This window comes from Nothoprocta perdicaria, unplaced genomic scaffold, assembly GCF_003342845.1.
Source record: "Nothoprocta perdicaria isolate Ctin4 unplaced genomic scaffold, notPer1 scaffold_15, whole genome shotgun sequence".
NCBI lineage: Eukaryota > Metazoa > Chordata > Aves > Tinamiformes > Tinamidae > Nothoprocta > Nothoprocta perdicaria.
In genome coordinates, this window is record NW_020454649.1 from 7,309,484 (window position 1) to 7,334,310 (window position 24,827).

General features: G+C 46.1%; 1 protein-coding gene across 3 annotated transcripts; it reads left to right on the plus strand.

Annotated features, from left to right (window-relative positions):
• Nucleotides 1–109: 109 nt before the first annotated feature.
• Nucleotides 110–24,666, plus strand: PHRF1 (PHD and ring finger domains 1). Of its 3 annotated transcripts, none has more exons than XM_026034658.1 (18): nt 110–146; nt 4,909–5,023; nt 5,296–5,418; nt 6,411–6,634; nt 7,738–7,821; nt 8,852–8,973; nt 10,789–10,886; nt 11,201–11,373; nt 14,309–14,435; nt 14,776–14,915; nt 15,866–16,053; nt 16,963–17,082; nt 17,559–17,713; nt 18,062–20,839; nt 21,563–21,639; nt 22,355–22,615; nt 22,929–23,057; nt 23,895–24,666. In XM_026034658.1, the coding sequence occupies exons 2-18, from the start codon at nt 4,933–4,935 to the stop codon at nt 24,027–24,029; spliced, it is 5,025 nt and encodes a 1,674-aa protein (XP_025890443.1). In that variant the 5' UTR covers nt 110–146; nt 4,909–4,932; the 3' UTR covers nt 24,030–24,666. The 3 variants fall into 3 exon arrangements, with proteins under 3 accessions (XP_025890443.1, XP_025890444.1, XP_025890445.1); XM_026034659.1 differs by lacking the exon at nt 110–146 and adding an exon at nt 2,139–2,148; XM_026034660.1 differs by lacking the exons at nt 110–146; nt 4,909–5,023; nt 5,296–5,418; ... (3 more) ...; nt 10,789–10,886; nt 11,201–11,373 and adding an exon at nt 12,622–12,844.
• The last annotated feature ends 161 nt before the right edge of the window (nt 24,667–24,827 follow it).

Below are 24,827 nucleotides of genomic sequence, written 5' to 3' on the forward strand. Positions count from 1 at the left end.
CCCGCCCCGCGCCCCGCAGCCGCGGTGCGGCCCCGCCCGCCGCGCCACCCGGAAGCGCTGCCGGAGCTTCCGGGCGAGGGGCTTCCGGCCGGCGGGCCCGTTATCCCGGCGCGGGGCCGGCGATGTGAGCGCTGCGGTGGGGCCTGGTGAGCGGGAGCGGGAACGGGAGCGGGAACGGGAGCGGGAGCGGGAGCGGGAGCCCCGGGTCCACGGCCCCGCAGCGCCGGGGCGGCCGCGGCCGTGTCGCCGTTACCGGGTCGCGGCCTGCGGCGGGGCCGCCGCGCGGCGACTTCCCGGGCCCGGCCCTGGTGCTTTGTGAACGTGTGTGCGCGTGTTAGTGTAGGTGTGTATATAGAATGTATATATGGGTATGTACGTGTGTGTGTGCTGTATATACACGTGTGTGTATATATAAATCTATATATGCCGGCCTGCGCACAGAGCCGCTGCTTCGCGTCCCGCAGGGCCCTCGCAGCCCCTTGTTGTCCTTGTGGCCGTGCTCGCCGCCGGCCCCTCGCCCGCTGCCCTCGCAGAGGCGCCGCAGGGCGGCCCGAGCCCCGCGGGGTGGCCCTGCCCCCCGGCACGCGTGGGGCGCGCGGCGGCCGCGCGCGGGGCTCGGCCACGCCGGCCCCCCTGCCGCGCCGTGGGGTTAGCAGCCTCCCCTCTGCTGACGCGCGTGCAAAAGAAAGGAATAAACCCAAAAATAAGGACAAAGGGGGAGTCCTAGTGCTCGGCTTGGGCCCCCGGAGTTTGTGGTGGGGACACATAGGGGAGGAACGCGTGGTTCCTCGCCTGCCCCCCGAGATTAGCTCCCTGAGCGGTGTCCCTTGGTTTCTCAGGTGCTTTAACATCCGTGTAACAGCCTGGGCAGTTCTCGTGGTGGCATTTGAAGAGTTAATCGTTTTGTAACTTAAACAGGGGAAAGTCAAATCTAAATTTAGATTTAGAGGGCTTTTTTAAAGCTCCCTGTGCCTGTTAGATTGGCACTGTGCAGCACTGGCCGGCGCAGTGCTGCTGCACTGGCTAAGCTGCACACGCTGCCTGCGTGGTTTCGCTCAGTTTACGTTCAAAACGTGGTGTTGGCAGAAACTCCTTGTATTACATCCATTTTTTTTCTCCAGTTTTGTACAGTAATGTTTTTTTTTTAATACTACTCACGTATATTTCCTTCTGTCAGCACAGCATCTGAAATTGGCACCAAAGCCGAGTGGTTTCTGATACGTGGCGCTGGCTTTCCAAAGGGAACAGTATAATTTGGATGATGTGGAAAAAAAGGAAGCAGGGAAGGGATGTGCTGCCGGGGGCCGGCGGCTCGCACGTCCGATATTCGGTAGACGCAGATTAGTCTGAAGAGCTCTTTGGGCCTGGAGCTGGCAGAGAGGTTAGATCAGCGGTGGGGACGCCCAGGTGACGCTGCCCGCGTGCGGTCCCCAGCGTGACCCACGTGTGACCCACTGGGGTGGCCGAGCCGCTTCCCGGGCCCCTTGCCGCGGCTGCCGTGGGGAGGCCGGGGTCGCGTTGGGAGCGGCGTGGCGCTGCTGCCGGCCGCCCCTCTCGCTGCCTGCCGGGCCCCGCGGCGTTTCCAGGTTTCCTTGGGCCCTGGGGCTTCTGCGGGAGGCCTGTGGCAGAGCCCTGGTGCTTGGAAAGCTTCCCTCGGCCTCTGGCTAAAGCGAGCTCCCAGCAAGTTAAAAGGTCGCTTTGTAGCAAGGCGTGAGGGTCTCGGTTCAAAAACCCAGACGTTTCCTGAAGTGCTCCTTTGTTAACCCCTGTTCTGGAGGAAACGTTTAGTTTTCTGGGTTCTGGAAACAAAAAAATCCCTGTTGCTGGTACAGGCTGGGGAGGGAATTGGCAACTGCTCCTTGGCAGTACGACACAAATGATTGAAAAGGTGGCTCAGTGTGGAAATGTGGCTGTTTGTGGGAGAGCAGGCCGCTGGCCCCGCGCGAGGCGCCCGCCCGCCGCCCTCGTCCCCGGGGGAGCCGGCCCTGCGCGCGGGCGCGTGGCCACGGCCAGCCCGCCACGCCGTTCCTCCTGGTACGCCAGCGTCTCCCGGAAACGCCGTGAGGTTCCCTTGTGAAGGAAAGAGAAAATGTGGGATTCCGGAGCTGCAGCTGAAATACTGAGTTTGATTGCCCTACTTGTAGGGAGGTGAGGACGGGGTGGGGAAGGCGTTAGGGCAGGATGTTGCAGATAACCTGAGCATTACTTATTTACGGCTCAAGCTGTGCAGGAGGGAGGAAATCGGGACAGCGAGGCGTGACAGCGAGGGCAGCCCCAAGAGAAGCATGAGAAGGGGCCCTCCTGGCAGGGCAGGCTGCGTGCAGAGGCGAGAGAGCTCCTGCGTCGGGTGTTCGGGGACACGTCCTGAGACGCTCCTCCTCGATGCAGCTTTCTCTGCGAGCTGCAGAAGAGAGGGGATGGGAGGATGCAAGGGCTTCGCGTGGCGCGGAGCGCCCCGTGGGACTCTCCCCGTGAGCAGAGTGGCTTTGGGTGCAGCGTGAGGGCAGGTGCCCCTGCTCGGCACCCCAGAAAGCAGCTGGAGTTGCGTCAGTTGAACGTCCTGCGTGGGTAACTGTTGGCTTTTCAGCAGTTCAGCTTTTATGCTAGAGTAGCGTAGTTTGGGTTTGTCTCAGAGGAATGAATAGTCTCCTCTCTGGCCAAGTTTTCTGTTTTGCTCCACACGGTGCTAATGAAACCCCCCTCTTCTCTATTTCGTACCTGCTGGTGCCCGCTCAGGGGAGCAGGACCAGCTGCTGCAGTGAAAGTGCTGTTTTCACTCAAAAAGGGTGGGTGAACCCTCTGAAGTACATCGTAATGTCTGTGCCTCAAAGGCATGGCAATTTGTTTGGAATGTCTCCCCTGGGAAGAAAAGCTCTTGGACGTGCTGCTTATTGTTCTTAACACAGTAACTTGTTCTCTTCTTGCACGCGTAGTCAGCGTTCATTTCCTTCTTCATTTCTTAAGAGCAGCTGCCCAGTTATGAAAAGCTTGTTCGTAGGGTTGGACTCATATCTGTGCTGTTCTGAGGTTAAAACCGTAAATTCAGTTTATCTGGGCTGGTTTCTCCTTGTCTGTTCCAAGTGCTTCGGGAATCCTGGACTCGGGAGCTTGCTGTCATAGCCGGCTCCTTCTCACTCTGAGTTTTGCTTATGAGCAAAGTACAAGTTTGCGTTTGCAGCATGAATACGTTGGATCAGATAGCAGATAGCAAAGTCACAAGTGCTGATTGTTCTGTCCCTGTGCTTAGGGGAGATCTTCTAGTGAAGCAGCAGAGCGAAGATGAGCTGACGTGGTGCAGGCAGCTGTTCTGTCCCACAGCAATGCAGGGAAGAGGTGCATGCGATTTGGGGCTGCAATTACTTGACTTCTTCGGGAGCCTTTACAAAAGTGAATGTTGAGCACAGCCTCGACGTGTGGGAATCCTCCCTTCAGTATTTCGTGGAGGTGCTTTTGTCTGTGCAGCTCCTAGTGCAGCTCCCGCTTCCTCGCTGCGCTGAGGGCTGGGCGTCCCTGCTGGCCAGAGCAGCCTTAGCCAGGGACAGGCGAGTCCAGCAGGAGCCTGCCGTGTTCCCACAACCCTCAGGCGGGAACTCGGTGGAAACACAGGTTTGGGACACGGTGGAAGCGCTCGTTGGTGTTCGGGAGGCGTCGGAGATGTGCCCGTCCGTGGGCTCAGCCCGGGCCCCGGCCTCGCTTGGCTGCCGCTTGGCGATTCATTCTCTGCTCCTGTAACTAGTTTAGCTCTTGAGAGCGTATTATATAATGCAGTTTCAGTTTGAATAATTCATACACACACACACACACACACACACGCTGCTGGAACTTGAAAATTCCTAAGGAAACGAGTGTTTCTTCCTATTTTTCCAGTTATATCATGGAATTAATGTTTTTTTGATGAATACGAGTATTTCCTGGCAACACAATTTGTCTTGAAACGCTCCTCTTAATAGCCACAAATACAGCTAAAAGCTTAATTCTCTAGGCAAGATTCTCAATGCAGGCTGCAGAAACCTTCATGAAGAACCTGGCCATGTTGAAGATTTCTTTTACTTTCTTTCATTTTCAGCTTTTTTCTTTCCCCCCTGCATGTTAGAGAGTCCATTTGCGGTTTAGTCTGGTTTAGTGAATTTTTAAATGCATTTTTAAGGCTCCCAAGCATAGAGCTGTGCTACGTGGCCCAGAAAGGGAGCGAACAAGTAAAGATACGCATCGGGAGCGCCTGAATAAAACATCATGTTTTGTTCCAGGAGTTATTTTAATATGCAGATATGTAATGTGGAGCAAGGAGGGTGAGAGAACAGGCAGCTTACTGAAAACTTACTGCTGCATTTGTAGAAGAATCCCATTATTATTATTATTATTATTATTATCATCATCATCATCATCATCATTATTAAGACGTGATATTTAGCTCCGCAAGTGTCAGTTAAATTAACCCCTGACTTACGGGGGGCAAAAAGAGTACTGCCTCTTGGTGTGTACAGCATGTAAACTCTGAAGCAGAGAATATACATAAGTTAGGCCTCCTCAATAAGGCATAATGACTTTTGCTCCCTTTTAGGTGTGCGGGATGGTTTCGGTGTCTGCAGGTTTTCTTTTCTGCTTCTGTGGCAAGCAAGGAATTTCTTCCAGAAACAGAGATTTGCTTCCCTTTGCAGAGGAGTGCAGCAGAGATTTGGTTGCAGTTTTTCCTGTTACCCGTGAGCCCGGGATACAGCTGGACGTTGCTCGTGAATTGAGTGTGGCAAGTGGCTGGTTTCACCTAGCCACTGTAATTCCCAAGCAGGGATAAGTTTTCCGGTCGGGAGCGCTGATCTTGGTCGGGTGCAGCAGCAGCTGACGGGGCCGTGGCGAAGGAGCGGCGTCCGTCCTGCCGTCGCCGCCTCGCTGACCTCTGCTTTCCTGCAGGGAGCTGCTTCCCCATGTCCTGCCATGGATGATGATAGCCAGGATGAACTGATAAGCAAGGACACGGCCCTAGGCAAGGGCAAGAGGCAGGGTCTGACGCTCCTCAGTGAAGCAGGTAACACATCTTCTCTGTGACCATTGTTTCATTTTTCCCTGGGAAATTTTTGCTTCGCCCTCTAAATTTTGTGTCTTGACCCACTGTCTGACTTTATGGAGTTGCCCAAAACTTGCAGCTTTGGTACTCCTGAAAAGTAACATTTTCATCTAGGAAATCTGGCTCTTTGCTTTATACATTATGTCATGCTGTATCCTTCTCTGTTCTACTCGTTTGTTTGGCTTTCACATATCAGGTAGGCACTTCTGCATTTCTTGCCTTTTCTTTTTAAGAGAGCAATGGTGGAAATAGCTGCGATTCAGAAGATGATACTGAAAGTGGGGAGGAGGAAGATGACACTGAGGAGGAGGGAGGTGAGGAGGATAAGGAAGAAAGTGAAGATGAAGAATTAGAAGGTAGGTCTGGTAAGGTATTTTTTCAGAAAGAGTGGAAATCATTCCTTCCAAAAAGTTGCTGTGAAATGTAAATCCACAGATGTTCCAGAGAATGGCCACTTTCTGCTGCTGCTCTTTCAGACTTGTGCCCACATCCTGCAGCGATTATCAAACGTGCAGCATTCCCACACTTCTAAGTTTTTTAAGCTTTTGTGTGTCTGATGGCTGCCCACTGGCCAGGGTGTTATCCAGGTGGTAAAAGTGAAGCTTTTCTGCTGGGGCAGGAGCAGCAGTGGCTCCTGCTGTTTCCCCCCAGCACATACACACTGTCTTTGACAGGGTGCACTTTTTCGAATTCGGGTTGGTGTGGGGGTGTTTTGTTTGATTTTTGTTTGTTTGATGGAGCTTTAAAATGAAAAGAGGGGCAGCTTTGGAAGCAAAATGCTGTAGCTCTTAATAAACCTTGCAGAGGGTAGGGGGAAAGACTTGACTTTTCCTGTTTTAAAAAAATGTGTCAATATTGCTCGCATTTGTTAATTACAGTGAATAGGTAGTCTTTAGGTGCCCGGGCTTCAGCAACTGCTACATTCAGGTATTGTTTGGATAGGCACAAATAAATGCTTTTCATCAGCACATCCTGAAGTTTGCTGTGAAGGCAAGAGCACAATTTTCCAAGTTATTGGATAACATCAGCTTCAGTCTTAACTAAATCAAAGTGCCAAGAAAAGTATCAGTATCTTCAAAAAACCTCTCCTATGTCCAAGGAGGAGAATTCAATAGCCTGTACAAGGGCCCTGTTTTCACTGTCTGAAAAAGTGAAAATGTTTTGAGGTAATTCTGAAGAAACTGTTGCCCTGAACTGGAGAGGCTGTACTATGTCCTTGCAGCCCCACAAAAAAAGCTTTTTTCTACTCTTTGTCCACTAGCATCATCATCCCTTTTCCCTTCCTCATGGCTCTCTCTTGCCGGAACCTACAGCACATGAAAGTTGTTTCTTACCTCTTGTTTTTAAGATTGCGAAGATGACGATGAAGAGGAGGAAGAGACTGAAACTGCCACTGGGGGAATGACAGGTTCTCTGAAATCAGAGCCAGACCTAAATGGAGCGAGTGTTTCCTCTGATGAGGACGGTGAGAACTGCCCGATTTGCCTCAACACGTTCAGGGATCAGGCTGTCGGCACTCCCGAGAACTGTTCCCACTACTTCTGCTTGGACTGCATCGTGGAGTGGTCCAAGGTGAGCCGGGTTCTTCTCGCTCGCCCGTGGCCTTCTCATGTGCTCTGCTCTCTCCCTGCTTTGATCGCTCTCTTGTGTTGTAGTAAGAACAGGCCACTGTAGTATTTACATCTAATTTATTTTAAATTTCTTTATTTATTTTTCTTTTCCTCTCTCTGTGGACTTGAGTTACTGCTTTATTTGGCAAGATTAATGTTTGTGGAGTGTCAGTCTATTTTTCTTGTACCAGTCCTGTTCTGTTCCTCTCTCCTCTGAAAGTTAGCCTAGTCTGTGGTGGTAATAGTGATATCATTTGTTTTCCCAGCTTTTGTTGAATTTTACTAAGCAAGAAACAAGGTTTAATACTTAAAGGCAGTAGGTAAAAATACATGTCATTACTCCATTAGCAGTGCCTTTCTAGGCAGGTACAATTCTTGTTTTCAAGTGAAGGCAACAGTACTATTGGTTTTCTGTACATAGGCACACTTACCTCTCGTTGACTTCTGTGCTCTGGAGCAAGATCAGTGCCTGTTGCCACAGAGAACAGTTACCCACAGTGGGAGGATGTAAAAGAAGGAGGGCTACATCAGCAGGTTGCTCTGAAACTGGTGGGTTTCAGTCAAGGGTACCTGCTGTCCAACTAGGTAGTTCAGCTAACCATAACCAAGCAGGAAAATTACAACCAAACCTACCGTGCCTTCACCAGTGCCCATGGTAATCTTAAATAAATAAATTGGGCTTTTTGAGGAGGTTTGTGAACTGTTTCAAACTGCTCATTGTTCCAGAAGTGTAATGCCCTAAAACATGAGCAGTGTTTCAAGGAGACGATTGGGAAAACTTCAGTGTTACTTTGGCAACTGAGAGTATGGGTAAATAATTTTAGATGTCTGGTAAGTGCGTTTTATTTTTAAATGCATGTTTTCTCTGCTACAATAGACCTTTATAAACCAGATAAGTCAGATTTTAAGCACTTGAAATGTCAGGACCAATAGTTGTTATGATGTTTCCTATATTATATTCATAATTTCTATAAGGATTTGAAAAAAATCCCTTTTAAAAAACAAACTGAGAACTGTTCTTATTACCTGTTTATGAAAGATTTTTAAACAAGTTTTTCTTCCTAGAATGCCAACTCATGTCCAGTGGATCGAATCCTTTTTAAGTATATTAGTATTCGGGCGCATTTTGGTGGTAAAATTTTAAAGAAGGTAAGCTTTCTACTCTAACAAACTAGAAGTCAAGCTTTCACAAACTTCCACAGCTTTATCTGTATGAATTATTTTCTTCCTATTTTGAGACTGCCTTTTACAGACGTGTTACCTGTTTTCTTCCTCTTTAAACGTTATTTGCTGCAGTATTGTGCACAAATTAAAGCATGCTTTAGTTTCTGCTAGGAAAACTAATGTTTTTTTAATAACTGCCTATTTTGCATAATGGAAATTTGTCTCCAAGCTCTTCTATGGAGCCTGATCGTAGGGAGAAGATGCCCGGCACGCTGCACATGCCCTTGCACATCGGAGGAATGTAGCTTAAACTTACTCAGTCTGTTCCTCGTGTCTTGTCCTTGCTGTGCTGTGTAGTAGTTAGGTTTGTGAGGCAGGAGACAAGGTCAGCCCTGCTCTTAGAGGCACAAATGCAGTGTGCTGGTGGTCTCTCACAAAAGGGTATTGAGCCGCTGTCATCGTCCTTTTTTATTGGCGTCAGGAAACATATCTGTGTGGGGCTCATTCCGCCGCTCTAGGAGTTTGCTGCCTTTTCATAAACTTTATTATTTAAATGTTGGCATTGTAACAGAGGTGGAGTTAACACTTGAATCTCAAAATAATTTAGAAAAAATGCAGGTAATTATTTCTTTAGTTAGGGAAACAAGTAACTGCAGCATCAAACTCCTTATCAGGAGTGATCAACATTCAAGTTTGCTTTCTGTCTTTTTTTTTCTTAAGATACTTTCTTATTTCCAGGATTTTTGTTGCATATATTCTAAAAATGCAGTTTTCTAAAACTAAGTGTCTAACTTAGCATCTCTTAAGTGTCCGACTTAGCATAAATAAGGAAGCTACGTGGTGTTTTTCTGGTATTTGCTCATGGCCTAGGTATGCTGCACGCAACCGCGTTCAGGTATGCGGTAGCTGTCACGCCTGCTTTACTTCTAGACTTCCTTGCAGCTGCTGTTAATGCAGCAATGGGTGTTCCCAAGTGCCAGGCTCTGCCTAACACGTGGCTCGCTGTCTTCCTCAGATTCCTGTCGAGAACACCAAAACTCAGGGCAGTGACGGAGAGGACGATCCAACCTTCTGCGAGGTGTGCGGCAGGAGCGACCGCGAGGATCGCCTGCTGCTCTGCGACGGCTGCGATGCCGGGTACGGAAGGGGCACGTGCATATAGCCATATAGCTTCCCGTATAGCACCTGTACGTCCACAGGCCCTGCTGTGGGACTGGCTCCCCTATGGTCTGCAGGCTGTATCCGCCCTGCAGCCTGACAGTGTTGAGCAAAACAAGGTGCCTGCAGTGAGTCGGCAAGATAGTCTTTAAAAAGACTTCTGGCAAGCTTAATAGACACTTACTAAGCCTAGTTTTGACTGTGCGTTCTGTAGTTTTCACATAAATTAATTCATCTTCTGGAGAAGACACAAAATCAAGCACACTAAATTCTGCTCAGCATCTTAGCAGAAAACTGAGCAAGTGGTGTAAAGTACTCAAACTAGTGCGTCAAGGACTGGATTGCCAGTGTCCCTTGTCCTTTGTGTTGCATGCATGTAATCCTGGCCAGGCTCCTTGGTGCTTGTGAAAGGTAGGTGCAGGAGTGAAAGTGAAGGAATCGGAGAGAATGTGTGCGTGTAAAATAAATTTTTTTATTATTTTTTTTGAAAAAAAAACTTTTTTTTTTTTTTTTTTTTTTTTTTTTTTGGTAAAAACAGGTGTCACATTCCCTATCTGTAAAGTTTGGCACTATAAAGTTTATATAGACTATAAAGTTTAATTACAATGACTATTTTTTCCCTCTCCACGAGATGAGAAGATCTAAATAAGTGTGCAATGAGATCTCTGATGTCCAAGGTTTCAGGGCCGAAAGATTTTGCTTGGCTTTGGGTCATAATGCAACTTTACAAAATCTCAGAAATAATCTATCTAATGAAACTTTTGTTAAAAGAACTCTTTTATGGCTTTAGCCTGAACTTAGCAATATAACATGTCAGAATCAATCAGTTTTCAGGGGAAGCACCTCACTTACAGGAGAAATATGTTTTAATTCTATCTAGCAGTGTAGGTCGAATATGAGTTGTTCAAAAAAAATCTGTGCTGACACACGTAGCATTGGATGCGTTTTAACTGCAGCAAATGGAACAAATTATGGAACCAAAGTTGGGTAGTGCTTAAAAAAAGGCTTTTCTGAATAGCTTTTCCTTAAGTGGTTGGTGAAATTGTTCAATATAGCTGTTCAGAATGAAGTCTTTAGACTGAAGAACTCTTTGCAATGTTTAACTAAGGGAGCATCCTGCTTTCTTCTTTCCCTTTGAAATTTGATCAGGACGGACACAGTTCTCACAAGGGTGTTTTTAGAGATTGTGTGGTTAGTCTCCAGTCCCACCAGCAGCGTGGCAGAACTAATCTCCAAACCTTAACTTGGGCAGTTATGCAGAAATCTCCATCACCCGTTGTTTTTCCAGAGCTGCTGGAACATGTAGGATGTGTAATGCATGTATTTGGTGTGTCAAAGCATTGCAGCTGACCTGGGCCTGGTATGCAGAATAAAGTCACATTAAAACTGTGTCTGTTCCAGGGAAGTGATGATGTTTCTGGATTCTTTGTCTCCAGTGCTTTAACGTTCTCTGCCTTCACTTCACCACCATCCCTTTATCAGTTTTGGCTCTGTGCACTTGTTTCAGCTTGGATTCAAAAAAGTATTTAGGAAACAATGAAGGCAAACACACTCTTTATTTCTTCTTTTTTCTCCTTTTTCTTATTTTTTTCCTAATTTTTTTTAAACTTAAAATGTTCAAAGATCATGATTTGAAGACTCTGGTATAACCATCAGGTAGGGTTGTTTCTTTGGGAATTGGTAGAGGTGGATGCATAGACCATAGTTTCTTGCTTAACTAAATGTCTTTGCATATGGCATAATCACATCGTGTGGTAATTTAGTTTTCCTGTCTTTATTTTTTCCCCTTTCTAGGTACCACATGGAATGCCTTAATCCACCTCTGAGTGAAGTCCCAGTAGATGAATGGTTCTGTCCGGCCTGTGCCCCCATGGGGGTCAATGCTGCTGCAGGTAAGGGCTGGGTATTATCTAATCAGAATAGGAGGTTTTTTTCTTTTCATTTAGACAACATGAAGCTGCTGGTTGATCTATTTTCAAGCAATTATTTTCATAGACATCATCTCTTATTGAGTGAGAAGGGGGTCTTGTTTCCTAAAATGTTGATTCACAGTTAACAAAATGGGGAGTTTCTTCATAAAAGCATTTAAAGGCATGATGAAACAGCACCTTCTTACATTAGAAGGAATCTGTTGGTATTCAGACCTCGGATTGCCGGGGAAATTACCTGTAGAATGGCAAATGACCTCGGCCTCTTTTCCTTCAAGACACAGATCACGTGAGTGAAGAGGAGGTGGCCGCCCTCGTGGCTGATGTTGTTCCCACTACCAGCCGGCTGCGGCCGCACGTCCGAACCCGAGCCATAGCCAGGACTCGGCAGAGCGAGCGAGTTAGGGCCACGGTGAACAGGAACCGGATAACGACTGCCCAACAGATCCAGGTATTCACAAGCATCAGTTTCGTTGGAAGCCGTTGAGAGAGCTGAAACGAGTCCCCAGCTTAAATAGCTAAGCGGCCCGAGTGTTGACTGTCCAAGGTAAAATCGTTGGTTGAATTCACTAGGAACACTGGAATGCTATAAGCTCTGAAGTCAGGCTTGACATAAGGAAAAGGTGAGGACAGTAAAGTCGTGGCACAGGTTTGCCGTAGAGATTTTGGAATCAGGAGAAAGTCTTCAGCAACTTGGTTTGAATTCAGTGTTCATCCAGCTTTAACTAAGGAGCTCTTGAGCTGTGGTCTTCAGGGACACCCTGAAGTCCTGTCCGCACTCCGTGATGCTATGGAAATAAGTTTTTTTTTTTTTTTTTTTCCCATCTGACAGTAAGATATACAATTTTGCTTGATTATATCAAATCATTTTTTTTTCCAAAGGTAGGAAACTGTGGAAAAGACAAAGAAGGGAAGAATAGGTAAAACCAAATGTTTCTTCAGATAATTCAATTGGCAGTGGATTTCCAGTTATGCCTGGTGCAAAGGCTGTAGTACAATGGGTAAGACTGGGAAAAGACTGAGAGGGAGGCAAGAGGTCAATTGGATGAAACTTTCCCTTAATTTCCAATTGTAAAGGTTGGGTGAGAAAGAAAAACAAAGTGCATTTAAGATCTGTGAAGTGCCTCGTCTTCATGCCCTTTCAAAAAAAATATTTTCTGTAACTTGGGAAGAAAACTAAAAGTAAATGAAGACAGGTATATAGGAAGCAAAGAAAAATGCTAAAATCTTGGGAGGGAAAGGGATATATTCTGTTATTATCTTACCTTCCTTCCATCTGAAAAAAACCAGTTCATTAAACTGTTCATTAACTCTCCAGGTTCTACCTGTTGAATATTTAATTGAAACATTTATAATGAGAGGAGAGGGATTTGTAGCAAATCCAGAGTAATCTTAACTGAAGCAGTGAATACAGTCTGAAATTTGTTCCATGGATGAAGGTCCGACTTGTCTGGTGTTTTTAACATAATCCTTCTGAATGATTATGGGGACTTCCACAGAGTGTGTTAGTAGTCCTTAAATTCACTACCTCCTCCATGGTGGGCGTCACCTCGCTTGGATGCAGTCCCTTATCTCCAGAATTGGCCACTTTAGTTCCTTCAAACCAGAGGTGATCAAATAAGAAGACTTAAGGTTGTGATGCATTCCTGTTAAGCAACTGCTTAAGGAGATGCCTAGGAAAATCACGGTGGCCGAGCACTGTGTGGGGCTTGCAAGGTAACTGCTAGTGCTTTTCTTTCTCTCCCTGCCTGTTCCAGAGATACGGTGTGTAGCCGTCTCCGTGCAGATGAGAGAGGTGGTGCCCGGGCACTTTCCCGTCGCACAGTAGTGCGAGCCTGGGTGCCAAGCTCTTCCCAGTCAAGAAGCCCTTCCCAGCTCCACTTCTCAATCTGCAGAGATTGTTACAAACTAGACCTGGAAAGGTACTACTGCTTACTTCACTTTGTCTGTAAATAAAGGCCCATTTTATTCTAGCCTATACTTTGAGTTGACTGAAGCTTAATTCTACTGGTTGGAAAGGAGAGCTTAAGCTGTTGTCCTCAAAGCACACAGAGATGCTGATTTCAGATTCTTGGAAAGCTCTTGTTTTCAGGTCAAGGGATGGCTTTGCAATTCATGCTCTGTTCCGTCCATGCCAAATAGCGGCGATTACCTTGACATCCTGATTTAGGCCCTTCCAGGGAAACAGGTATTTTTGACTAGACTGGTGTTCAGGCTTCCCTTATTTCATGCTGTCTTTCTGCAAATCAAAGAAGTTTATATAAAGTCTGTTGGCACCCACAATCCTTAAAAAAAAGGCGTTCCAATAAAAACAGGTCAGTAAAAATAGTGTGGAGCGCTCATTAGAAATCCTAAGCACGAGACCTTATGAATTGCTCCCATGTTAGGATGAATTGAAGCACCTCTGCTGATACGTTCCGTTCTCATCTGTTCTGCAGTTTACTTGTTTGCCCCTGCAAGATGCTCTAAAGCAGGTTTCCCCTAATATTTGTGTCATTATGTATAAATCTCTTCTTTCTGTAGAAAGCAAGCATGGTGAATGGTCTGTATCCTTCAGAAGCATTTGCTCCGTTCATAGGATACTTATCAACACAGATGCATTGTAGCTGCTTAAATAAAGGGTGTGAAAGAAACACGTTATGGATGTGGCTGGTATAAGCATGTGCTTTAATCTAGCTGTTGAGAGATTTCTCTTTCCCCTTTCTAATGAAAGGGAGTTGAGTTCACCTCCTGAACCTGGTGCCTCAGGCTCTGTACACGTCCAGTCTGTTTAGCCATGTTAAACGTGGCTGACCCCCTCTCAAACTGCAGAGAGAGGCAGGAGCAGCCCTGGATTGCTGCAGATAAGGACAGTGCAGGGGGGATTCACGACTGCCATGAGGTCTATGGGGCACGTGTCCAAAAAGGGCCCTGCTAGTGGTACAGCTAGTGCTGCAGCTTCGGGACAAGGGCACCAGCTCAGGGCACCAGCACGAACCTGGCCTAAGGAATGAGGTGCTTAACGTGGGGGCCCCCGTATGCTCTGCCTCTTTTGCCTTTGTCTCTATTGCTTTGCTGCCTGAGCAGTCAGAGGTTATTGGGGCAGGTTTGGGAAAACTCTCCTGCGTGAATGTGTGGGATTGTTTTCATTAAAAAATAATCAAAGTTGGACTAAGCCGTGATTATTACTGCTGAGCGAGTCCCAAAAACATGGTTATCTCTGCTCGTTGTGACAGTCAGTAGGTGAGAAAAGCAACATAACTGCTCAGCTGACACCTTGGTTGATGTTGGAATGTGTCCTGGCCACTTTTCACTTGCGTGCAAAATCTCTTTTCCATCAAATGCTTTTATAGTAATCCTGAGGCTGATCTTTACCAGTAACATGTAACTTGTAACCCTGCGTGCAGCACGTGCCGAGGTACCTCATGTCCTCTCTCCTGGATGAAACCATCGAGGCGGTCGTCGCAGGCCTGAACACGGCCATCTACCAGCGACCTCTCACACCGCAAGCTCCACGGCAGAAAAGAAAAACGGGTAAGAAACCTTCTGTAATTCCCACCTGCGAAAAATAAAAGCTTTGGAAAGGAAAGCCCGCGTCACAGCAAACACTCTAGAGCAGCTGTAGTGTGCCACACCTCTGCAACTACACAAATATCCCACGTGTATTTTCTTCTCTTTCCAAGAAACGTGACTGTTCCGTTTAAAGGTCGCTTTTAAGTTAATGCTGACTATTTTGGTGGTTCTGCTGTTGCAGTGCACTGTAGATACCTCTGCTTGAGCTGCTTTGTGTGTCATGGGGAGGTGAAAAAGGGAGTACAGGGTAAAATGCAGTGCCAGCACTCAGCCAGGTACTTGGTTGCCTTTGTCCCATCAGGTAGGAGGAAGAAAGTTGCAGGCAAAAAAAGAACACAGACAAGATCATCTGTTGGGAAGAAGAGTTCCGGAACACACCTGAAGAGACGCAAGCGTCTAATGAAGAAGAGAAGGGGGAAAAAGATAAGAATAAGATCACATGTGAGTTTCTGCCAGTATCAATTCCTTCCATTTTTTGGCCATCTGAACTACAAAAGCAGCATCACAGGGGACTCGGTGGGAAAATACTGTTTTATCGTGATAACAAGATCACCTCTTTCTGTGGAAGTATGTGTAGGTCCAGCAAGACATTGTGTAGGGAAATAAATTATAACTTCCAAGCAGACCTGCTGGGTTTGCTGGCAGAGTCTGTTATCTGAACTGCAGGGTTCACTCAACACACAGCCTGAAATACACGTTGTGTGATGTTTCTGTCACTAACCTGTAGTGTTTACTTAATGTAGATACCAACTCGGTTAAAATTGCCACCACTTCCTCCTATGTGTTCTAACAGGCAGCAGATACTTATGTCTGTGTTGATGCATTCCTGCAAACTGCAATTAACTGCAAACCCAGTTAATTAGTTATGAGGGCTGTCAAAATTCTTCTCTGGTTGTGGATAGTGATCTTGTTTGAACTGCCCTGAATGCTCTGCACCAGCTTGGCTTTTGTCTTGACCTACGTGAACTAGAGAATATTTCCCTAAGTCTAGTATGTGCAGCCTCTGTAGGAAATGACATAAAGATTATAATTGGAAGTTTAATAAATGCTTTAAAACAAAAATACGAAGTGCACAGCACTTGTGCTACAGGGTGCTGTAGATCAGAGTAATAACCTGATTATTTTTGTTAACTGTAAAATTTGGAGCTTTTAAACACAGGATGTGCATGTACCCTAACATGCTTCCCATTTCAGCCAGTAAGCTGTGCAGATCAGCCAAAACCAGAGTTGAAATAGTGCTTCCAAACTGCCGTGGTTTCTTAGGAGCGTTTCTACAACAGCATTATTTGCATTCATAAGCCATTATATTTTACATTTGGTATTGAATTTTACATTTGCTATTGACAGAAGCTTGTTTTGCAAAAAATAACCTCATTTCTTGATCTGTGCAGGTGAAAAATGAGGTTACTACTCGCTCCCGTATTGCGAGAACTCTTGGTCTTGGTAGACCCGTGCGTGGAGCCTCCATCCCTTCTGTGTACAAAGCAACGGAGCCCTCGCTTGGTCTTATGAGGGCAGATATTGGTGCAGCTTCTTTGTCAGTGTTTGGAGATCCCTATGAACTGGATCCTTATGAAAGGTAAAACACCTTCGCACTGAGGACCCGATGGCTTCCCAAGCATCAAGGTGTTTGCCTGTGAACGTAGATACATTCCTGTCTTTGTGGATATTTGAAGCCTGGCTATCAAAAGGTTTCTGTAGTATTTTGGAAAAGAGCTTGTGGCTTGCAGGTAATGCAGATCTTGGATCTGAAGACAGACTTTGGATACACATCTCTCAATAATGTATTTTTTGTGCTTTGTTTTCTTCCCTTCTTGTCCCTCTTTAAAAACGTTTGCCAAAATAATAAGCCTCATAGAAAAGTTAACCATAGTTTTCATGAGGTTATTCAAAGGCCAGAATTCAAAGGAGTCAGGTCTTTTATCACTTGTTACTTACTAGTTTTAACTAAAGTTAGCCAGCATTTTTCATATATAGTGTGCAGTAACTTAATGTAGACCATTAGAATCTTCCATGCTTTTCTCTCTTTCCCCTTCTTCCCTTTTCCAGATAGTTTAAAATGAAGTGAAATCTTACTATGTCATAGTCTTTACTCTTAAGTCCTAGATTTTGGAAGCAGGAAACTGGGGAGAGGGATCTGGAATTAGTGTTATCAAAGCTTAGTTTGCCTCTAAGTAAACTGTTTTGCCTGTCTTTTAGAAAGACATTGCTCACTTACGTATTTTTTTCTTAATCTGTTTTAAAAAAAAAAAAAAAAAAAAAAAACCCACCCAACATTCAAATATACATAATAGTTGAATCTAGGCTATACTGTCCTGTCTACTTAGCAGCAGAAAGCAAGTGTATTGCAGAAGTTGTCTTGTATATACATTGTAATAAAACAAATGATACTCTTCTTTAACTGTGTCTGTTCTGATGATCTTACCTACTCCCTCTGTTTGTAATGAAAAAACGCCTGAGTTTGTGTTTCTATTTGCTTTGCCCACAGCAATGAAGAGGTTCCAGCAAATCCAGATTCACCAGTGAGCGCCAAAAGGAGAGTTCTCTCCCAGTCAGCACTGAGGTCTCATCGTCCTGTAGCGAGACCTGTTTCTGTAGGGCTTCCCAGGTAAAAACTACTCTCTTTTTGGGAAAAAAAGAGAGCAGTGTAGGTCAGGGGAATGGATTTGTGGTCCTGTTTGGTTAGGAAGATAAATGGGATGGGAGCATCTCCAAAGTGCTAAATGGTGTTTTACTCTTCCAAAATGAATCTTAAGATGTGCTAGAAACTTCAGCTTGCTGCATAACACTTAAGAGTGTTGCTCTTAAGATGAAAAGCACCTGTTTACCAAAGATTTCTGATACAATTACATACTTTCCTGTTCTGTGGTGTTTTTGCAGGATGTAACTAAATGCTTGAACTTCTTATCAGAGGGAGGTGGGTGCTGAATGACTTTGGTGAAGCCAAAATTATAAGTGCACTTCCCTTGCTGACTTCTGTTTCTGCCCTTGATGGTTGATTTTTGGTTTCTTTTTAATGTAACGTGTGTGTATAGAACAAGTGCAGTAAGAGTAAAGGAAATATAACCCCTCTGAAACATGCAGAAGCAGTGTGCCTGCCTTGAGTCCTGAGCAAGAAGCTGAAGCTGCCCCTGTGCCTGACCTGCTGGGAAGTATCCTGTCTGGACAGAGCTTCCTCATGATGAGTAGTTCGGATGTGGTCATCAACAGAGATGGCTCGCTGACAGCAAAGAAGGCGGGTAAGCTTTGGTGCTCCTCTTGTGCCGTGACTACTCCTATTTGCATCTGCCTTGTCCTGCAGGCTGTGTGGTTTCAAACACGTGGGGTTTTATGATCCAGCAACTATGGGCTAATAAACCCAAACCTGGTGACAACTGTAGAACAGGATAATTTGTGTCCTAAATATTAGTGTTGACTTCAAAGATACAGTTGTCTGGCTTTAAATGTCAAAAATAATTATTGGACTGTCTTCCTGCACTAGCATGTCTGTAAGCCAAAGTGGAACATGAAGTGTAATCATGCTTAATGTTGAGGAAAAATGACTGAATGTGTATTGAACAACTTAATTATTCTCTTGTATGACATAGCTCTGCATCCTGGAAAGCCAGCAAGTGACTCCAGAGTGGATGATGGTTCAGGACACAACCTTCAACCAAGTGCAGTGCACTCAGGGACCACAGCAGGTAGCTCCGTCGCTGGACCTTCGCTTTCCTCGGGGACAAGCCCTCACTCCAGACCCACCTCATCGAGCTTGTTTTCGTCTCCTTTGCCCTCATTGAGCAAGACTGAGCCCACAACAAACCCTGCACAGACTGCATCAGGCAAGGCAACTGTCAGATCAGAATGCTCAGTGATGCCCAGATCTGCCCAAGCTCCTGGTCTGACTAGGCATGGCTCTAAGTCAGATGAGATGCCCAAATTTAATGGAAACTCTAAGCGCTTTGCAACCTCTGGCATGTCTTCAAAGACCCCAAGCTGCAACTTAAATTCTGGCTCAAAAGCTGTAAACGTGAGGCAGCCGTTAAAACCACCTCCAAAGAGAATTGATATCTTTGAGCTTCCCAGGATACCAAAGATTAAAAAGGAAAGCAGCAGCAAGCAGGTGGAACCAGATCCCGCAGGAAGCCAAAGCTGTGACATCCCTAGCTCCTGTATAACCCAGCTGACTGGCAGAGAGGGTGCCAATCAGCCGGGGAAAGGCAGCAGGGTGGAAAGTCAGAAGTCGAACGCCAGGGAATCTCAGCAGCAGACGCGTACGAGTGGGGTATCCTTTTCTACCAATACAGGCATGTATGGCAGTTCATCACTGGGCTCTTCAAGGGGCAAAGGCCCAAGCTCTTTTGAGAGTTTTAAAATTAATATACCTGGAAATGCAGGGCCTTCCAGCAGACCGTCTAATCCAGGATTTTGTAACACCTTCCGCCCCGTTGATGACAAGGTCCAGCAGAAGGAGAATTCTTCGTCTCTCTTCTCTGTTAAGAAAAAACAGGTCAAAAGTGAAATATATGATCCCTTTGAGCCAACAGGGTCAGACTCGAGTTCAGCAAGCAGCAGCCCTGAAAGGCTTGGCTCAGGGATCCCCCTGACTAACATCACCAGGACTATTTCCATTGAAAATCCAAAAGTTCAGACATTTCAAACAGTCCGTCGTTTTACTCCTTACACAGTAAAAAATATATTTGGGTCTGAATCTGATGTGCCATCTAGTAATGCGGAGGCTCATGATGATGCAACAGTAGAAAGCAGGATTGTAGAACAGATCTCTGATACAGAGGAACAAGAACGTATGGATGAGGAGGATTTTCTAAGCAGACCTTGCACTTCATCCGCTGTTAAGCAAATTTCTAATACAGAACCTTTAAAGGAGGAGAGCAGAGAAGGTCCTAACGTGTTCTTTAATGCTGAACAATTGATTAGGCCCAATATTAATGTGAAACTAGAACCAGCTATCCCCTCAAAGAGTGATGGGCAGCAAAAAGTGCAAAAAACAGAACAGACAGAGCGACGATCACGTTCCAGATCCTGTTCAAACTCCAGTTCCCGAAGCAAGAAGAAGACAAAAAGGAAAAAGGCATTGGTCAAAGAGCATAAAAGATCCCGGTCAGGATCTAGGGACAGAGTGCGTTCAGGGGACCAGAGCTCCAGGTCCACTTCTTGGTCGAGTGGAGAAGAGCACAGCAAAACACACAGGTTGAAACCCAAGAGCAGGAGGTCTTCTACTGACCGCTCTAGTAGTCATGAACGATCTAAAAAAAAGAAAACCAAGGATAAAACCAAGGATAAAAAGACAAAATCCTCCTGGTCTAAGGAGAAAAGGAAATCTAGGTCACGTTCAGGGAGCCCTGGAAGTACTTCAGAGTTTCATGAAAATAGGAAAAAGAAGAGACGGTCTCGATCAAGATCAAGGCGGAGGGATCGTTCCCGATCAAATAGTGGTGAGAGGACTAAGAGACGGAAGCACAGGAGGGACAAAAGCTACGAGAGACATGACAAAGATAGTGGCTTGAGGTCCAGAGAGAGAAAGAGATCCAGATCCAGGTCTCGTGAGAGGAGAAAGTGGCGCTCTCGGTCTCGCTCTGCATCTCGGTCTCGGGAGCACAAAAGCACCAAGTCAAAGGAGAAGAGACCGCGGTCAAGATCGCGCTCCAAAGAAAGAAAACACAAATCAAAGGAGACCGTGCCTTTTCCTCCCCTGGAAAAGGATCAAAAGCCTCCAGTAGAAAATGTATCCAGGACTCTAGAGCAACCCCATGCCTGCGAACAGGAGCCGAAGGAGGAGCTAGAACTCGAACAGGTTTCTATAACCATCCAACAAAACATCAAGCTCGAGGAGGAAACACAGGCTGAGATCCCAGTACAAGCGAGGGAGCCCCAGGAGAGTATAGAGACGGAACAGATCTGTGAGGACGTGACAAATGAAACTGTATTCCCTGTGCTGGAGAACACAAGCATTTCTGTCCCAGCTAGCAGTGTGGATTCCTTAGTTGAAAAGGAATTAATGAGTAATAGTGATTCATTAGTGCTTGGTAGCTCCAGCAATACCAACCTCGAGATTACGGTTAAAATAGAAAACACTGCTCCGTGTCCATCTCTGATGGACGCCCCTCAGAAGAAGGAAGTTACCATGCAAGCTCAGACTGAGGCCGCACCAGTTCAAAGCTCATCCAAAAGTGAAGTCACAGACCCTGCGAAGGACGATAGAGATGAGTGCCTTGTGTCAAGTGAAGCAGCCAGTAAATTCAGCAAGCCCGAACTGGAGGTGGCACCTCAGGGTCCTGCGTTGAAATCTAAAGCCCCAGTGAAAAGAGTTACCTGGAATCTGCAGGAGGAACAGAGTGGCACGTTGTCTGCCGGAAGAGCTCCTAGTAAGTCTGCCTTGGGCTTTGGGAATACCAACAGCAGCCGGAGCAGGCAGTGCGAGCCGGAGTCGCGGTGCCCGGCTGGGGGTGCTCGCAGTGTGGTAGGTTCCTGTGTCCTCCGAGCCGGGCTCGGGCTGGCGTTTCGCAGTCCAGCCAGCCTGTGTGTTGTGCTTGTGGGAACCTCGAGGGCAGCCGGGTTAATGAATGGGGAGAGCCGGGCCGAGAGGACGTGCTGCCGCGCAGCGCCGCTCGCTTGGCAGCCTGTGAAGCTGTGAAGGGTCTCCTTGGAGCAGCTCCCTGAGCTGGCAGCCTGCACGCCAGCCCTTCTGCAGCTAACTGGAATGAGCTTCTGTTTTTTTTTCTTGAAGCTCTTAACTTTGTCTGGAAATGAGCAGCTCTGCACGTCTCCACAGTTGACCCTCGCGAGCTCTGATGAGCTGAGGCTGCTGGAAAGGGTTTGGCTGGGCCCCTGTGCTTTGCGTGCTGGCAGAGCTGTTCGTGTGCTTCTCGCTGGCTACTCTCGTGCAAACGCTGTAAAAAGCAGTTGCAGGAGAGGATGAAAAGTCCTTCGTTAACAAAAGCTGTAAAACATTAATGCACTGTTAAACAAAACCCTTTTATAGCCAGCCCTGTTGATAACTTGTTTATAACTGTCTTGGAATCTTTGACCTGCTAGGTTTATCTTGTTCTTAAAATGTTTTCTCTTTCTGCTTCTCTTGGGGAACCTAGGGATGCCGTTCTACCGGCTTCAGCGAGCGAAAGAAGGGGCCTGGAAAGCTGAGGACTTGAACCAAACATTAAATCAGGTGCAGTTAAATGAGCCTTCTCCAACCAATTACGTGATTCCTGAGCCTGAGTTTCCTGGTCTAGATTCCTCTTGGCTTGGTTCTTTTTCCAGCAGCCAGGTGTCATGGAAAGCCTCCCACCTCATCTGTGCCCTCGTTGTACAACACCTTCCTCTCGCAGCAGAGTTCCTTTCCTGCATGTTTCATAGACCCCCCACCTCAGCAATCCATATTTAATCTTCCAAGTGATCCTGACGGTTGAAGAAGCACATTTTCTGTTGCACTATATACACAGCTTCTGTTTCCAGCACTTCTTGTCAAGAGATTCTGCTGTTGGAGAAGCTTAAGAAGTATTTGGTGCTGAGGCTGCCACAATTGGCCTGCTGGCCTTGGCTTGTGCCATCAGTCTGTGTTAGACCCGCGCAGTGCTGAGTGGGGCAGGAGCCAGCTGCTGTTGCACAGAAACTTTAGTTGAGGGATGGGTCTTCAGCCTCCCTGGCTCAAACTAGTAACTGCTTACCTGTTTCACTGGATAAAAGTGTGTTTGGCTAGTCTGTTTGCTTGGCTCTCCCTTCCCTCCCTTCCCTCCCTTCCCTCCCTTCCCTCCCTTCCCTCCCTTCCCTCCCTTCCCTCCCTTCCCTCCCTTCCCTCCCTTCCCTCCCTTCCCTCCCTTCCCTCCCTTCCCTCCCTTCCCTCCCTCTCAGTACCAGCATTAATGGGCCTGCCTGTTCCACAGGTGTACTGTCAGAACGTACCTTTGACGCCGCCCCTGCCCTCCAGCCTTCCCCCGTACGCGCCCGTCAGCCAGCCCACGGTGCAGTTCATCCTGCAGGGCAGCCTTCCAGCACTCGCCTCCGCAGCGGGGCCCAGTTTGACTCCGGAGCCAGGCAGCCTGGCTCCTGCCTCCGAACCGGGGATCCAGGCTGCCGCCGTTGGAAGTGCGGAAGAGAAGGTGAAAGCACCCAAGCCTCCAGTGGATAAAACAAAAAATGAAGAAGTGAGTGAATGCTGTCAAGTAGAAAATAACGTAACTAGAATTAGGCATGTAAGCCACATTATATGCTGTCATCTGCAGTATGGTTTTTTATAAAAAACATTCTTTAAAATGCAGAATATTTTTATGCAAAACAAGATTCCTTAAAGCACAAATCAGTTTGTGTCAGAACTGTAACTTACGAGGTCAGCTCTTACTTGATTTGTTGAAAATTAAGATGCATTTGACAATTTCTTCTTTAGCTCTTTACTGATAGAACTGGATTTGGAAAGCATTCCCTTGGTAACCCAAAGTAATGAACTTTTTTGCTGTGTAGTACATGAAGAAGCTTCACATGCAGGAAAGAGCTGTGGAAGAGGTGAAACTTGCTATTAAACCCTTTTACCAGAAGAGGGAGATTACAAAGGAGGAATACAAGAATATTCTGCGAAAAGCAGTGCAAAAGGTAAGATGACTGAATTGGAGGAGTTGTGCAGAAAGCTAAATAAGTGGCAGCACTTTAAATTGCACTTGTAGACTTCACTAAAGAGGTGCTCTAACCGAATAGCTGATCTTGAGATACTGTGGACTTTCAGTGAAGCAGGAGTTGCTTTAAGCAAGGCTAAGCAGGCCATTTGTGACAGCTGCTGGACTGTTCCTTTTGTAAGATCATGTATTCAGTGGCTTAAAACAATGCTAAGCTTTAGCTGCCTTTCCTGAAGCATCACATGCAGTATGTTTTGTGAATGGTTAAATTTTATGTTACCAATTCTGGCCAAAAGGCTCAAGCTTTTCTAATTAGAAGTTAGAAAAGACTTTTTGTGTTAAAACCTGGTAACACTCTCTGTAATGACCATGTGCCTTGTATCTTAGCCTACATTGATTTTGGTCTCAAATGTTAGTACTGACCAGCTTGTGGTTTAAAAAATACGAGATGAGCACAGGTGGTCTTGTAAAGAAGAGTAATGATTGTGTGGTTGAGGCGGTTTAATCGTGCCTCAGAGAGCCATATCACAGAGAGGAAAAACCTGGCTTGGCTTTTGCTTGATTGCACTTAAACCAAGATCTCGGGTGTCCATATTGCAAACAAATGTGGAGGGCAGAGCCAGAGCTGGCACAAGGCTACTGTAAAACACTCAAGGCAAGTGCCAGATGTCTTACCTGGGTCGAGTTGTCTGCTTTGTGTATCCTGCTGTTTTATTGCTTTTGTAGGCGAGGAAGCTTAGGGCGTTCTGACTGTTGTCTGTTATCTGCCTGAACTGTTGGAGTTAACTGGCCAAATGCCTTCTCTAATCCCTCGTAGATCTGCCACAGCAAAAGTGGAGAAATCAACCCCATGAAGGTAGCCAACCTGGTAAAAGCTTACGTGGAAAAATACAAACATATGAGGAAGCATAAGAAGTCTGATGGTGAAGATGCTCGTGAAGTGGAAAACTGAGAGTGAGCCAGAGCCAACCTGGCTTGTCCTGAACTTACTCTGGCTGAGAACACTATTCCAGAGGAAATAATAGATCTGCAGTTGCATCTCATGGAAAACAAAGTGCAGAGAAGCAAGATGCTAATAAGATTTTTCTGCTGAATCTACTTTTGAATTGTTTCCATATGGGAATGAACTTGGGGTTTTCTTGGATTACCTACAGATGTAGAACTAAATAATTATCAAATGCCTCAGACCAGCAGAATAATTCCAGGGGAAACACAGAACAGATTAATGTTTGGGACTCCCAAATTGCTACAGTTTTCAGGGTTATTTTAATCACAATTTTGGGCTGTGCACCTGTCTCGCTAAAAATTTGAAACTGGACACCACTTTTCATATACAGTGTATCAAGAGCTGTATACGGTTTCCCTTGTGTTTATTTATCACATATGGATTGTCTTTAGAAACTCCTGATTTGATACTTGAAATGTGGTATTTTTAGCCCGCTTGATGGTGAGCGAAGCTGTACTCGCTCTGTCATTTGGGGACTGCAAAAGTGAGCTAACCTTTATAAATTGACTTCAGAAACACTGCTCAAGCTGTGGTGTTTATTTACATTTTGTTGGAAGTATCTCGTTAGTGAAGACTTTTAATTTTTGGGGGTGGGAGATTATGTTGCACTTCTGTAAATAATGCACTGATGGCTAGTTTTGTGTCTGCCTTTCAGGAAAAAAAAAGAAAAAGGAACAAAAAGCAAACTTTGTGAATTTTCAGTACAAGCTTGAGGGATAAGGTGAACTGATGTACAAAGCAGAA